At 42.4% G+C, this 15,420-nt stretch overlaps 1 protein-coding gene across 3 annotated transcripts in view; it reads right to left on the bottom strand.

The window, feature by feature from the left end:
• KIZ (kizuna centrosomal protein) overlaps positions 1-15,420 on the bottom strand; it is a 113,811-nt gene that overhangs the window by 29,818 nt on the left and 68,573 nt on the right. For 2 of the 3 annotated variants that reach the window (XR_004483595.2, XM_033429407.2), the window contains exons 7-8: positions 14,071-14,184; positions 6,672-6,822 (exon numbers count right to left, since the gene is read on the bottom strand). Coding sequence is in view for 2 of the 3 variants with exons in the window: in XM_033429407.2 (XP_033285298.1) it covers positions 6,672-6,822; positions 14,071-14,184 (265 nt within the window). In the remaining variant the exon portion in view is untranslated. The remainder of the gene's footprint in view (positions 1-6,671; positions 6,823-14,070; positions 14,185-15,420) is intronic. The other variant, XM_033429408.2, reaches the window with a different exon arrangement.

Consider the following 15,420-nt stretch of genomic DNA (forward strand, 5'->3'; position numbering starts at 1 on the left):
CTTGCCTTCGGCCCGCCTTAGGACCAGCTGGCCTCCAGGACCCATGGCTTATCCTAGGGGCCAGAGGTGGACTGAAGGGGACTTAAGGAGTTCTAGTCTCCTTGGCCAAAAGATCTGGTGTCATGTTAGCCTTGCAGCCGAGACCTGTCTGTCCAGTTCTTGTAACCAGGAGCTTTTCCTACATTTGTATAAAGTGGGCCTTGGATTTTACTCCAACTGGGATAACTCTGGAATGAACTGAACAGGATCCCTGTTTCTGCCGACTGGCATTCAGGTGTACCATCCTCCCTTGAAGCTCGGGCCAGGGCTGGTTCCCATCACTGTCTGCCATAGTGCCCAGTCCCAGCTGCCCATGTAAACCATGGCACTGCACTTGCTTCTAGAATCTGTCCAGAAGGACAGGAGCTGCCATCTCGCAACCATCAGGATGCTCTCTGGACCATCCTAGCATGTCTCATTTCAAGATCTCTGCCCATCCTGATCTAGTCTGTCTGTTCCCACAGAGAGTAAGCTCCTATTCTGTGCACCCAATAATTCTGGATATATGGAAAGCATTTTAGATGATGAACAAAAAGAACTGGCTTAATCTCTGTAGTTAAAACTATAATTTTCTTTTTCTGATATTTAAAATAATCCAAACTTTCTGAGAGTGCCTCAAGTATGTATTTCTTCCTCATATTATCTTATGCAATAGCTGTAACTAATAATTTCTTGGCATGACTTCACAATAGCCACTGTCTTAACCCACAGTTTAAGAATAAAGTTGTTAAAGGACTGTTGAGGCTTTCTACACTTTATACTGTAGAATGTGCAGACAATGGAGATTGTCCTAGATTTTCAATAACTCGGATTACTTCTCACTAGTCCCTCCGTGATGACACACAATCAACATCACTGTTTTGCACGTCCCTTTCATGTAAGAACTTCTTTTGCTTTAGCTGGGTTCCACCTGGGCTTCAAAAGAACACAGACTAAAGTGCTATAATGATACTGCAAACATCCTTCTAACAAGCCCTTGTAAGCTTGCTAAGAATACCACCAGTGTCACCAGCTCTATACTGAGCCCTCTTTTTTCACCATGCTGAGTAAGTGCGGGGCACACTGCAGGTTTTCATTTATTTCGCATATTTTATCCCATTTATCTTCACTACTTAATACTCATATCTCTAGGATTTCTCTTACTAATTCTACAGATAACTTCTCAGAGATGAGTATTTTATATCTATAAGGGTTTTTGATGGATGGTCAAATTACAGCATGAGAATGGTTGGTTTGACTCTGCTGGACCATGAAGCCAACAGAGATGGCGGTAGATCTGCCCAGCGGGTCATCCGCAGAGGAATTCACAAGTTAAGTCCCTAACAAGCAGGAAATAATGACAATATGGGACAGAAACAAAAGTCAGTCTGAGACAAGGAACGGTAGGAAGGTCCATTCAAAGGACCCACCAAAAACAACTTATGCAGAGTCAGGAAAAACATCTGTGATACATTCTCAAGATGTACTGTTTGCAGATCTTTGAAAAGGCGCATTTCTAAGGAAGGCCCCAAACGGAAGGAGTTTGCAGTGTGACCCGCGAAAGAACTAAAGTGCATAGAGTGAGCAAGCTGCCCTGCACGTCCCACCTGTGACTGAAGGGCTCTGCAAAGTGGGGCTCTCTATCTGAAAAATGCCACCAAAGATGGACCTTCTGATGGTGCTTATGAATGGCCCGTGCTTGGGTTCCAACTTATTTGTTAGGTAGTAAAGGCTCGTTCTCATCTCATACATTTGAAGCCCAGTGGTGGTGGTAGTGGTGGTGGTGCTGGAGACTGCCTCATCGTTCTCAGCAGTCTGCAGCCTAAGTCGACACCAACGAACTAGTCCCTCACTTTTCTAACCTTCCCAGGAGCCAGGAGAAAGCGCTTAGAAATTGAGCGCCAAGGCACACACTACTTACAGGATGACTGAGAGTGACACCTCCATATTTCAGATCTTATGAAAGAAAAACTGTCCTGAGTTACGCTCAGCAGGACACCTAGGATTAATTGGCTCATTTTCTCAAAGTTCTGTCTAAATATGGATCTTGCTAGGCCTAGAACCCTAAGAGTCATCTAGGTTGACTCAATTTACATCTAGAAACTTATCAATTGTGAAATTCACATGCATAAATAGATAAATGAAGATATTAATGGAAAAGGCTTTGTATCCAAACACCATTAAGAAAAATGAAAGGTGAAAATCAAACTGCTCAAAATATTGTAGCAAATAATACAAATTCATATATGAGTTCTTAAAAGTCAGTAAGGAAAAATATTACTAACCTAATAGAAAAATGAGCAAAGAACGTGAACTGGCAAATTACCAATATAAAAGAAGAAATACAGATGGCTAACAAATAGGTGGGAGAAAAGTGTGACCGCAATTTGACCTCCTTGGCACTTCTCAATTTGGTGCTCAAAAAAAAAAAAATTGATAGTATCCAGTTTCATAAAGAGCTCAGAGAAATGATATTTTCATCCATTCCTGGTAAGTGATGACCCTTCCAGGGTGAGATCTGACAGTGCAGAGCAGAAGCCTGAGAGACGCACATACCCTTTGACCTAACAGATCTACGTTTAGGAAATCATTCTCAAGAAACCGCATGGGAATCTGTAAAAACTGAACTGCTCAGATATTCTTTGAAACCTTTTTACTAGAGGAAAAATTAAAAACAACTTAAAATGTTTAACACCAGGAGCCTGGTTAAAGAGACAGTGGAAGAGCCACACAGGGGTCTCTGTGCAGCCGTTAGAAAGGATGTAGAACACGTGACGGCATGAAAGGAAGTTCACCTGTGACAAGTGGGGAACATGGAGCCCGTGCACACAAACAGTATAACCCACGTTTGTCAATATGTTAAATATTAAAGACCATACATCGCAGTGTCAACAGGGTTCTATGTGGACAGTTGGATAACAGGCAATTTTCTTCTTTTTGTTTACCTTAATATTCCAAGTTTGTTTTTTTCCCTGTTACTTTTTTAAAGAAAACATATGCTAGCTCTAGAAGAATACGGTTTCTGCAACGGGTGCTACAAAGAGAAAATGAACGTGAAAGCACTTAATAAAATAAAATTACCTTCCATATGTAAACCAGTGCTGTTAATGCAGACACAAAAGAACAAGAGAATGAAACACCACAGATGTTGACAGCATGGATGTTTCCCCTCATACACAGATTAACTGACCCTTCCTCAAGAACCTTCCTCCTGCACACCGGAAGTAATTTTTCAGTGTTTAAAGAGAAACGTGAGTATCATTACTTAAGTTTTATCTGAGTTATAGGAGAGGAAGGGGATTTCATCGATGTAGCAAGGGGAAAGTATTCATATGAGCCAGTGAACGAGTATTCAAGAGAGAAGAACAGAACACCAGTCCCTCATTTCAGGAGAGGGGCAGGGGTTTCTGTGGCCGTTCCCACCTGCTCTGCAAGTGACTCCGGCAGGCTGGGCTGCTTTGCCTGCAGAGGTCCCCCTGGGTGGAAGCAGGCTTCACTTGGGAGAAAAGCAGTATTAAGGTACTTTGTATTTTAATGAAGCACCCAACTCATTTTTTTTTTTCACATAATTACAAATTTTCCTGATTTAAAAGCATGCAGCTCAATTATGTAATTGCCTAATAGGTTATGCAGGTGCTGTGGATCTTATCTGGTCTCAGGGGGACATAATCCAAATTTCAGCAGCTTTAATGATGTATTTACTCAGGAGACGGGTTGACTCCAGCTGACAGCAAGGGACCCACAGGTAAACATCATTTACATGTGGCTGTTTAATTAGCCATTTACCCAAGAGATCAAAGTAAGTATTTCTGAGCTTCATTAGACTCTTAACCAAGTGATTTCTAGTAGTGCTTCCTTAAATTTTGAAAATCTCCTACTTTTAAGATTTTATCTACAGAGAAACATTGAACCCATACTATTTACTAAATGTATATATTGTTTGGATACAGGAAAACAACTCAAAGACACTTGACTATGCTAATCATCAAACGATTTGTGAATCTAACAGTCCTAGAGCCCAGAAAAGCATTTTGTTCTCACGTCTGTAAGGCCTGCCCCTGCCCACATCATCCTGGGAACGTTAGTCTTTAGGGCCGCGCCTTTTTTCAGTCGCAACCTATTTGAGAAACTGACTGCTTGCTTCTATTGTTAAGGAAGGATTTTTTTTTTTTGGCCGTGCCACAGCATGTGAGATCTTAGTTCCCCAACCAGGGATTGAACCCGTGCCCCCTGCAGTTGGAAGCATAGAGTCTTAACCACTGGACTGCCAGGGAAGTCCCTTAAGGATGGATTTTGTCATTCATTTATTAGTAATTTTTATGGCTGTCACTAAGATGATTTAAAAAGGAACAAGAAACCTACTAGGGGAGGAAGAATATCATTTGACTCATAAACTGTTAATTGGGAAGCCCCCTTCCCATTAATGATGGAGCTATTATTTGAAAAATTATGAGTGAACTGGTCGTCTGGAACTTGGAATATGTTTTCGTGATATAAACAACACCTTTAGAAAAAAAAAAAAGATGATGAGATGGCAAATGGCAGGAGGCCAATACTTATTTCACCCTTGACATGGCTGAGATTTGGGGTAGCTGCAGTGAACAAGAATGGAAAACGGTGTCGTTACAAAACAGTACTAAATACGATGGATAATAAAACCTGGAAACAAAATCCTTTTTAGGATCTACATTTATCAATAGGTATGGAACGGATCTAAAAAGCACAGGTTCTGTTCCTCCTAAAGAATACTGTTCTTTCTTTAAGAACATTCACACAAATGGTACCATACCTCAAACAAAACAAAACAAAACTAAGGGTTACTTACTGAGTCACACGCAACACAGTAAAATGAAAATGTGTGCAGGAAGGATGCACACAAGGTTACCTTTGAAAAGGGCAGGAACTGTGAGGGGTGCCCAGGGGCTGTATCTATACCTGCAATAATTTACTCCAGGAGGGAAGTAGGGAGGAAGGAGGTGAGGAGGGAGAGCAGAGAAAGGGCAGGGGGAGGGAAGGAAGAGGAGGGCGAGGGAGTCCGAAACAACATGGTGCAGGGGTAACACATGTGCAAGTGTGGGTCAATGGCGTCACTGTATCACTCCATGTACGTATGTTTGAAATGCTTAAAAAAAAAGTCCTTTTACTCTCTTTTAATTAAGGGGGCAGGAAAGGGGGGTTTGGGAAGGCTGGAGGGTGATGCAGAGGCTCTGGACTGCATGGCAGCACAGGCTGTGGCTTTGGGACAGAGGGGAAAGGTTTGCCTCCAGAGGGGGCACATGAGGAATCCTGAACATTGTGCATAATAAAAATAAAAACTGTAAAATGATCAAAAAGCCTGAGAAGACTACATTATGTATAAGGATAAAAAAACATACTTGGAGGGAATTCCCTGGCAGTCCAGTGGTTGGGACTCTGCACTCTCACTGCCGAGGGCCTGGGTACAATCCCTGGTTGGGGAACTAAAATCCCACAAGCCACGCAGCACGGCCAAGGAAAAAAAAAAAAAAGAAAGAAAAAACATACTTGGAAACAACACAAACAAGACATTAAGCTCAGGAGAAGAAAGGCCATGTGTATGGGGCGGCCGCTCTGGACCTGGTCTTCCACCCCCCACCCCGCACTCCCCGTGTTTCCCCAGGAAAGGGCTCCATCAGCTCGTGTCCAGCATCTCACGCTCTCCCTAGTGACAGGTCATCAGTCAGCCCCCAACTGTCCTGGCTGAGCCACAGCAGGGTTCGTCCTTGGCCGTCCCCCTCCCATCCACGCAGGCTAAATTCCCTGAGGCCCTGCAGACCCTCCTGCAGCCTGGCTCAAGGGGCTCCGCGGCTTTCCAAACTCTGCTGAACCCGTGAACACTGGCTCCCGAGCTGGGCCAGACACTGCACGGTGGTGGTGATCCCTAAAGCTTCTCATCCGCGTCCCCAGATGCAGTCCACTCCCCAGCCACAGAGAACAGCTCCGTTTCCTGGAAAAGTGTGGGCTTTCTTGGTCTGTTCTTGGGCTCCTAACAGCCCTTGCCCATCACCCCGCCCTCTGAGCCTGTCAAAATCCTGCCTGTCTTTTAAGGGTCACCTCGCACACCCCTCAGCTCCCTCCTTGTTTCTCCAGATGGCCTGGCTCCCTTTCCTGAGGGTCCATACCCTCTGCCGTGTTCTTACTGCAGGCATCCCATTATGCCATTCCCCTGAAGGAGGGACCACGTGGGATTTCTCTCTTTCCCTCCAGTGGATCTGGGCTGCTGCCTAATCCACAGAAGTGGATTAATACACATTTGCGGAGTTGACATAAATGACCATACAGTATTTTTAAAGGATGGAGCGGAGAAAGAAAACCAGAATTCTACAAGATGCTCCTAAATTCCCTGGGCAAATGTTGTGGTAGCTATGTTTAACTAGGTTACCTCCAGGACCTGGGTTAACTTTATGTAAGGACTTGAGATGCCTACATATAACACTATGCAAAAGGCCTGAGATCAGACAGTTCAACCAACCAACCAACCAACCAACCAACCAACCAACCAACCAACCACAAAACCTCACTTACAACTTATCATTTTTTTCAAATATGTTAATCATTGTTAAGAACGTAACTATTTCCTCAAATGACTAACTTGTACATGTTGAAACTTATTTAAAAAAATAAAAATTACTAACCCTTGTCCTCTGGTCCACATTTTTGACTGGGAAAACTTCAGACAGCTTCGCGACCACCTCTTCTTGGACAGAATTATCATGTCTTTTCAAGGTGGTAACACACTGACCCGATGGTGTCCTCCACAAACCTGAGGCTGGTGCTTGTTCAAACCTATGAAACAGAAACAGGAGACCCATTAGACGTGCGCCACGCTGGGTGACTTATGAACCTCCCACATTGTTAAAGGCCCCCATAATCAAGCTAGTATTAGACAGTTTATCCAGAAAAGTCTGGAACCTAATATATTCTGGGCTAAGGGAATTTCCAGAGTCCAGTACTTAGATGCAGTACTAAAAGGAACCAGGCCCACTTAGAAAAATGCGTTATATTCCAGGTCTGGGGCAGGAAATGCACCAGATGAGCCCGGAGCACCTTGTCATTCCAGGAAGTAAGGAAGTTCTCAGACTTCTGAGCTGTGTGCAAAGGCCTTGAGGGTTCTCTTGAAGGGGCTTCCACTGGCCAAGGACAGGACAGTTTGAGAACCAAAAGGATAATGACTACCGCAGACTGATACACAGCAAATATATAAAAATACATGAGTTCGTTTGAAAAATAAATAAGTAAATAAAATTTTAAAAATAATAAAAACCTTTGGAATCACAGGCCACAACACAGATGAATCTACAGACATTCTGCTAAATGATATAAGCCAGTCACAGAAAGGCAGATACGGTACGATCCCACTTACATAAGATGCTGAGGGTAGTCAAATTCACAGAGACAGAGAGTAGTGTGGTGACTGCCAAGGGCTGGGGGAGGGAGGAATAGGGGCTAGTTTAGCGGGCACAGAGCTCCAGTTTTGTGAGATGACAAAGTTCTAGAGATCTGCTGCACACCAATGTGAATGTACTTAACACTACTGAACTGTCCACTTAAAATGGTTAAGATGGTAAACTTTATGTTTATGTGTGTTTTTACCACAAAAATATAAACAAACCAATCTTTGGATGCTGCTAGGGCAACAACTCATTATTCTGGAAACTGGTTAAGTAAAGGGATAGAATCAAGCATTTACCCTGCCTCTGTGGTTGAAAAAAAAATTTCAGAGTTACCAAGTAGTTGATGGGAAAAGTTTTTCCAACTAATAAATGCAGAAGAAAGAACTGAGTTAGAAAAGTCGCCATTTTCTAAGTCCAAGTGAATGAAATGCATCTAGGAAAGGATCCTAACTTTGAGAAAATTGCGTAGTGGAAGCTTTATATCAGAGGCATCCGTCTGCCAATGCTCGAGCCCACGGCCCAGCCTCGGCAGCACAAACGGTGGGACAAGTAGACACCTGCTGCCTTAGGAGGTGGAGTAAGAAGGACCAGCACTGCCTTGGATGTCGTTCTGCCAGAATAACCTGCCTGGAATGTAATCCTGGACTCGGGTCCAACCACCAGTTTACAGGGAAATCATTTGGATCCTGATTCAAACACAGCAAATACAGACAGAGTTTTTTAGAGAAAGCCAAAGCAAACTGACAAGGACTAGGTAATAAAGAATCTTCTTAAATGGTAATGTATTTAATCCTTGTACGTTAGAGATATAAGTATTTGTGAGAGAAAAATGCTGTCTGTTTTAAACTACTCAAGAAAAAAGTGTGGGTGAGGGAAGGAGATAAAATAAGACTGACAAAATGTTGACAACTGTGGATCTGGGTGAGGGTACATGGGATTTCATTATACTCATATCTGCTTTTGTGGATGTTTAAAAATTTCAACATATAAGCTAAAAAACAGTGTACTAATATCTGCAACTTACTTGGAAATGCAGACAAATAACAGATTGGAACTGATGGATGGATGGATGGATGGGAAATGGAGAGAGACAGATTTGGGAGTGTAATAAAATGTCAATGGTAGAATCTGGGTGGTGGGTATGTGGGTGTTCAGTTCTTTTTACTTTTCTGTATGTTTGGAAATTTTCATAATAAAATGTGAAAAAAGTTAGTCTAGGTACAATCCAGAACCTTTTAAAATAAATCTTAATTGTTACAACCTTTGCCTGACCTAACCCTAGTTTTTCCCAAGACTTGAATAAAGTGGGATGATGCATCATTGGAATCCTGGAACTTATTTAAACACTTCCCCAAATGATTCCAAGGTTCCAGGCTGGTTTGGTAGAAAGCCCCTTCAGCAACTTGCCTCTCCTGGCGATGTCTAGATCCCAGTGACGTCATAAAGCCCCCAGTTCCTCTTTTCTGTTCTGTTCTATGTGAATGAAGCAACCTTTGAATCTGTACTTGGGTTTGCAATAGATTTATTTCCCTCCTAGGAAAATGCACTCACAGGCCATCGGCAAACCCTAGTCCAGTCAGCAGGTATACTTCTCATAATGAGTAAATCAATTGTGTTTTTAGCCTGAAAGAGTGTTTAGTTAGGATGAATTAAATTTGAAAACAAGTTTAATGAGGATGAGTTAAACTAGTTAAGTTAGTTGGGATGGAATGAATTATCAGAGACCAGTCTCTCTGGTGACTGATACACATGATTTCTGCAGAAGCAAAGCCAAGGCAAGACTTGGGTTACTAACACCTCTGCCAACTGTAACCATCCTTTGGGTCCTGGAGTGAAAGAAGTAGCTACGGTTTCCTATAATTATTATACCTGCTTCACAAAAGGATGAAACCTTTGGGGTCAAACCTATGGGGTCAAAAAGCAAATAAGCTTCTGGAGGAGGTCGAGCACTAGAACCTGTGACTTCTGAACAGCTAAACCAACACCTGGCAACAAGGAGGGCTTGGGCCATGGCTGGCCTTGTGTGGAGTCCCGTCCCTGGTTCTACACAAACATACAGAATCAGAACATCTACATAGTGGTACAAAGGACTTAAAGAAGTTTTTTCCTCTTTTGTCCACTTCACTTCGGAAACTTTACAGTATCAATGTCACACGGAAAAAAAAAAGTGTGATGTCAGCTAAATTATATACTCCTCTAATTAAAAATAAGTAAAGCAATAGACTCTAAATAGTCTATAATTAATTTCATATACTTGGAATGGTTTCCAATGAGAAAATTGCAATTTAAGCAAATGTACCAGCATTTCCTAACTACAAATGATTTACAACAGATTGGTAATTTGACAAAAGTTTTAAATGCAGACAAAGTAATAAGTACCTTGAATTTTATTCTGAGCAGAAGCAGAATAAAATAAAGAGATTTCTACATACTATACTCCAAACACTATAAAGCTGACTCAATTGTTCAGCATTAGCTTGAGAGTACAATTGGGTGACTCCATCTGAAAGTAGCCACTGACAGAGACAATTAATTGCACCTGGACAAACATAAACTCATGGGTGGTCTCATTACGGTTTTCATATAAGATAAAATGATTAAGTAATCACTTTTGTGTTAAAATATATTTTCCAGGAGGCAATATGAACAAAGTTTTAAAATCAACTGCCCCAAGTGACATGAATCATATTTTAAAAACTCATAATTGTCTAAAATAATGACTTGGTCCTCCACCTAATAATAGTAAACCTTTCGTATGAAGGACTTTCAACATTTAATCCTTGATATAACAAAAATTAATAATAATGATGATAGGAATGGTTTTGTTCTTTTTTAAGATGCTTCATCTTGTGATAGAGAATTCAGAAATCTTCACACTATCTTTCAGAGTATGCTATGGGGCAGGTGTCCCATTTTCCAGATGGGATTAAAGCAAAGAGACAGACGTCATCTGCCGAGGTTTGGTCCGGGGCTCAAGCAGGGCCACGACCACACCAAACATGGCTCTATTCACAGGCCTGCAGGAGTCCATAAGCTGTCAGAGCCTTCCCATTCTGCCCGGCTTAGAATTCTGTGACATCAATGTCATTAACAATTAAGGAACAAAAGTATCATTCTCTCCAAGTCTGTGTTTCTGGAATGACCAAGCTGACTGTTTCAGTCCAAGGGATATCACAAGGCAGAAGGGAATACTTCACTTTGGGGAATACCTAGCAACAGCTCCTGGGTGCTAAGGGGCACAGGAGGTGGGAGCACACAGAGGGCAGGGGGAGCGTGACGCCGGGATTAAAGTCTGTGAGACTATTATAAATAGTGCCGCAATGAACACTGGGGTGCATGTGTCTTTTTGAATTATGGTTTTCCCTGGGTATATGCCCAGGAGTGGGATTGCTGGGTCATACGGTACTTCTATTTTTAGTTTTTTAAGGAACCTCCATACTGTTCTCCATAGTGGCTGTATCAATTTACATTCCCACCAACAGTACAAGAGGGTTCCCTTTTCTCCACACCCTCTCCAGCATTTATTATTTGTAGATTTTTTGATGATGGTTATTCTGACCAGTGTGAGGTGATACCTCATTGTAGTTTTGATTTGCATTTCTCTAATAATTAATAAAGATGTTGAGCATCTTTTCATATGCCTCTTGGCCATCTGTATGTCTTCTTTGGAGAAACGTCTGTTTAAGTCTTCTGCCCATTTTCTGACTGGGTTGTTTGTTTTTTTGATACTGAGCTGCATGAGCTGTTTGTATATTTTGGAGATTAATCCTTTGTCTGTTGATTCATTTGCAAATATCTCCTCCCACCATTCTGAGGGTTGTCTTTCGTCTTGTTTATGGTTTCGTTTGCTGTGCAAAAGGTTTGAAGTTTCATTAGGTCCCATTTGTTTATTTTTGTTTTTATTTCCATTAGTCTAGAAGGTGGGTCAAAAAAGATCTTGCTGTGATTTACGTCAAAGAGTGTTCTCCCTATGTTTTCCTCTAAGAATTTTACAGTGCCCCATCTTACATTTAATCCATTTTGATGGATAAAGAAGATGTGGTACATATATACAATGGAATATTACTCAGCCATAAAAAGGAATGAAATGGGGTCATTTGTAGAGATGTGGATGGACCTAGAGACTGTCATACAGAGTACAGTAAGTCAGAAGGAGAAAAACAAATATCGCATATTAACGCATATATGTGGAATCTAGAAAAATGGTACAGATGAACCAGTATGCAAGGCAGAAACAGAAAGAGATGTAGGGAACAAACGTATGGACACCAAGGGGGGAAGGGGAGGTGGGATGAACTGGGAGGTTGGGATTAACATATATACACTAATGTGTAAGGAATGGATAGCTAATGAGGGCCTGCTGTATGGCACAGGGAATGTTACTTCACTTTGCTGTGCAGCAGAAACTAATACAACATTGTAAAACAACTATACCCCAATTAAAAATAATAAAATAAAATATAAGGAGCATTAAAAAAATAAAGAAATAAAGCCTGTGAGAAAGGACTGGCAGCTAAGACCTGACTGCTTGTCTCTCAAAGGTCAGGTAGACACCTGGGCCTTTTTCCGAGGCTAGAGAGGGAACCAGTGACAATCAGTGTGCACTGTGAACAGCATCCTCAGTCACGACACGGGGTAATTCTAATTGTAACAGAACACAACAGTGACATTATAATGGAACCATTCCTGACTTCTTTACCTGACTTTAAAAAATGATTGTGGCAAAGAAACAGTTCCGAAGGCTCCAGATATTAATTTTAAAATTTGTGTTGGTCATAAAGAAGGATCATTTCTTCTGGAAGGCTGATTTATACATAACTGTAGATCAACAGTCATGTAAAAATGCAACTTCTCATAATGGAAACCAATGCTCTATTTATGCATATTGAGAAACTAAAACAAACATTGGTGTAGTTGATGGAGATATCATATCTTATCACCCACAGTCACAGTTTGGCAGCCCAGGTTAAGAGAGTCACACGATGAATCATTTAGTCTAACAACTCAGTTTGCAAAGAGAATTATAAATGCATAATATGCTTTTTATGCGACATACCACAACTGTGGTTTATGCCAAGTAGTATATCAACAGACACACAAGGCAGTGAGAAAGAAGCCGGGGTCCAGCTGAAGAGCCTTACAGTACACAATCACCAAATGACCACAGACTCCTCCCCAGCCAGCTTCTTCCACACCCCTGTAAAGGGTATTTTAAAGACTGCCTTTTGTCACTTCACATGATAAAAAACATGGAAGAGGATTTTCGTGCACTGCCCTTTACTGCTGTTAAGTTGAAAAGCTACTGATCCAGGAAGGTCATGTCTAGCATTCTCTGTAGTCTGGAGATCACAGCATGATGCAGAAGGGAATGTAAACACATTCAGGACTTGTGAACCTCACCTTGTGGTCTGTGGAATGGAGCCCTGAGATTAGCCAAGTTTTCTTGTAACAAGGTCCTTTTAGAGGCCATTACCCTGACTTCTCCTCACGCCCTGATGGGACCCAATACACACTGGATTTATGCTGAATTCTACTCCGAAAATCATGTTATCCTTCCTCTTTATATCATTACATAAAAGTGCCTGTGTGGCATGTGGAAGGGAGAGAAGACAAGGTCAGATGTTAGACAACCAGACCCGAAGCCCCTCTGGTTCTCCTGGCCAGTCAAGGCCCTTTCAGATGGCTGACCACACCTGAGCTGTCATTTGTTCTCTGCTGCAAAATGGTGGGGACCTACTTCATAAAGAGGAAACGTAGTCAGTCCCCAGAATAAAAATCGGGGTTAGGACACTGGTAACATTCACGTACCATGAATCAAGCACCTACCAGGGGCCAGCACTGGACAAACTATTACACATACTACACAACTGTAATTTTGCGAATTCAATTAAGAAGCCCAGATGCCACGAAGCTTCTGAGGCCATGCATGAAAAGACACCTAGAGTGCCGAGAAGGTGGGTGGAAGGATCGATTTCTATCTGATTTAGGAAGGATGTACAAGAATCATGGTTCGTATGCACCAACCACCCTGCAAATGATTAACCCCCACTCTCTCACCCCAGCTTTCTAGCCATTTAAGGCACATCCTCCGAGCGCTGCTCTCGAACTTGAGGAAGCAGAGTTTAACACTCATTCAAACCCTGCATGGCTGGGCCCCACCTCCAGACTCCTGATTCAGTGGATCTGGGGTGGGACCCGAGAACGTGCATTTCTAACAAGCTCCCAGGGCTTGTCGATGCTGTTGGTGCAGGAACGTACTTAGGGGTCTGTATCACTAGCATGACCTTGGAAATTTAGGAACCTATCTGGGGTTTGGACCTGCTAAGGACATCCCTCTAGATGGTGGCTTTGCTGGATAACCTGGGCGTTCACCAAGGTACGCTAACATGTCAGACAAAGCCTACCCATCTTCCCTCCCCCCAAGTAAACCTAAAAATGTTGCTATGGGCAGGGGTTGAGTAGATATATCCAATTAACAATGAAAAACAGATACACTCACAAAGAAGGAGATGGTGAAGCCACAGTTAAATTGATGCTGCAAGTGCCCAGCACAGTGCTGATCATGTGGACCAGTGTTTCGAGACCCTTATCTGGGAACAAGGGCCGACCCACCACAGCAGCAACTTGACGACAGTCATACCTGACTTGCTTTTCGTTGCTGCCACCCCCAGGGGAGAGTCTGGGGATCTGGTGAAGGACAGCTGCTTCACAGGCGTCAAGGTCTTTTCTCAGAATGTCACTGCGATTACACAGCCTATAAAATAAAACAGGTACTGCAGGAGATGTTTATTTAAGCACAGACGGCCAGCTTCTAGAATCTATGGTGGTTCCTCATGGTTTATTGAAATATATCTGTAATATAATCTAGACATAAAAACGCAGCAACCAGACTGTCTCTCGACAAAGATGTAAAATGGGGTGGTTTGAAAAACTTGTTTGTGTGTATGTGGCAGTTTTAAATCCATCAGAGGAAGTAGCTTTTAACCCTTTGAAGACTTTAATGATGTTCAAATCCACAGCTGTGCAATCTCATTCCACATGCCACCTGACTGATAGGAATGCCAGATAATCTTAACAGCAGAAAAGGCTAATTTTACATTGTCAATCATAACAAAGTCAGAGCTCCTCAACTCACATGAAATTTACTTAAATTGTCACTGCTAAGAAATTGAAAACTGCTGGCTGAAGTACAGGTTACATCCTCTATTTCTGAATGTAGAAAAATGACTATTATTTCTCCATTCAGACCCCACTGCAACATTTTCTTTATTCTTAGTAAGAACAGGAAGGAGTGGAAAGAGGGATTTAGCCCTCATCATCTATTTGCAGTCCACGGGGGGACTGGTGGAGTGTTAACAATTTGGCCACTGTTTTAGGTTAGGTCTGTCATAGGGCCACAACAGCCTCCAAAGAGATTGGGTAGTAACTTCCTTTAAAAAAAAATGTCTGTTTGCATGATTCTAAAAAGCTATGGGAGAAGATATCAAAGACAAAACAGTATTTCTCCTTTAAAGGAACTGATCACATGTGTAGTTGGGAAGATTCAATACATACCCCAAAAGGAAAATGAAGCAACTTATAAACCAATGTTCATTAGCAAAGTACTACTAATTTGTAATTAGTGCAAAGGTTGGTTAAGTTACTAGATCTATGCAATGGCCATGCGCCCGATGATGCAAGGATGAAAAAGACCTGCTCCTCCTGTACACTGGAGGTATGGGCCCACCCCCACTCTGGAGCAGGTTTCCACCCTGGGCAGGAAATAGAAATGGGCCCCCAGATTCAAGCCCTGTTCTCGACTCCGGACCACCCTGTCGGCACTCCAGCTCCTTGCCAAGTCCCGAGCTCCTGTCTAAACACTAAGCCTGGAGTCTTCATCCCTATGGGCCAGACCCTGTTGGGTCCTTCACTCCTGAGCTCTGCTGCCCAACACCTCCTGGACTCCTGGCCAGTGGGACTTACAGCCTATGGATACCTGCTTTTCCTAAGG

Source organism: Orcinus orca, chromosome 16 (genome assembly GCF_937001465.1).
Source record: "Orcinus orca chromosome 16, mOrcOrc1.1, whole genome shotgun sequence".
In the NCBI taxonomy this organism is placed as follows: Eukaryota; Metazoa; Chordata; class Mammalia; order Artiodactyla; family Delphinidae; genus Orcinus; species Orcinus orca.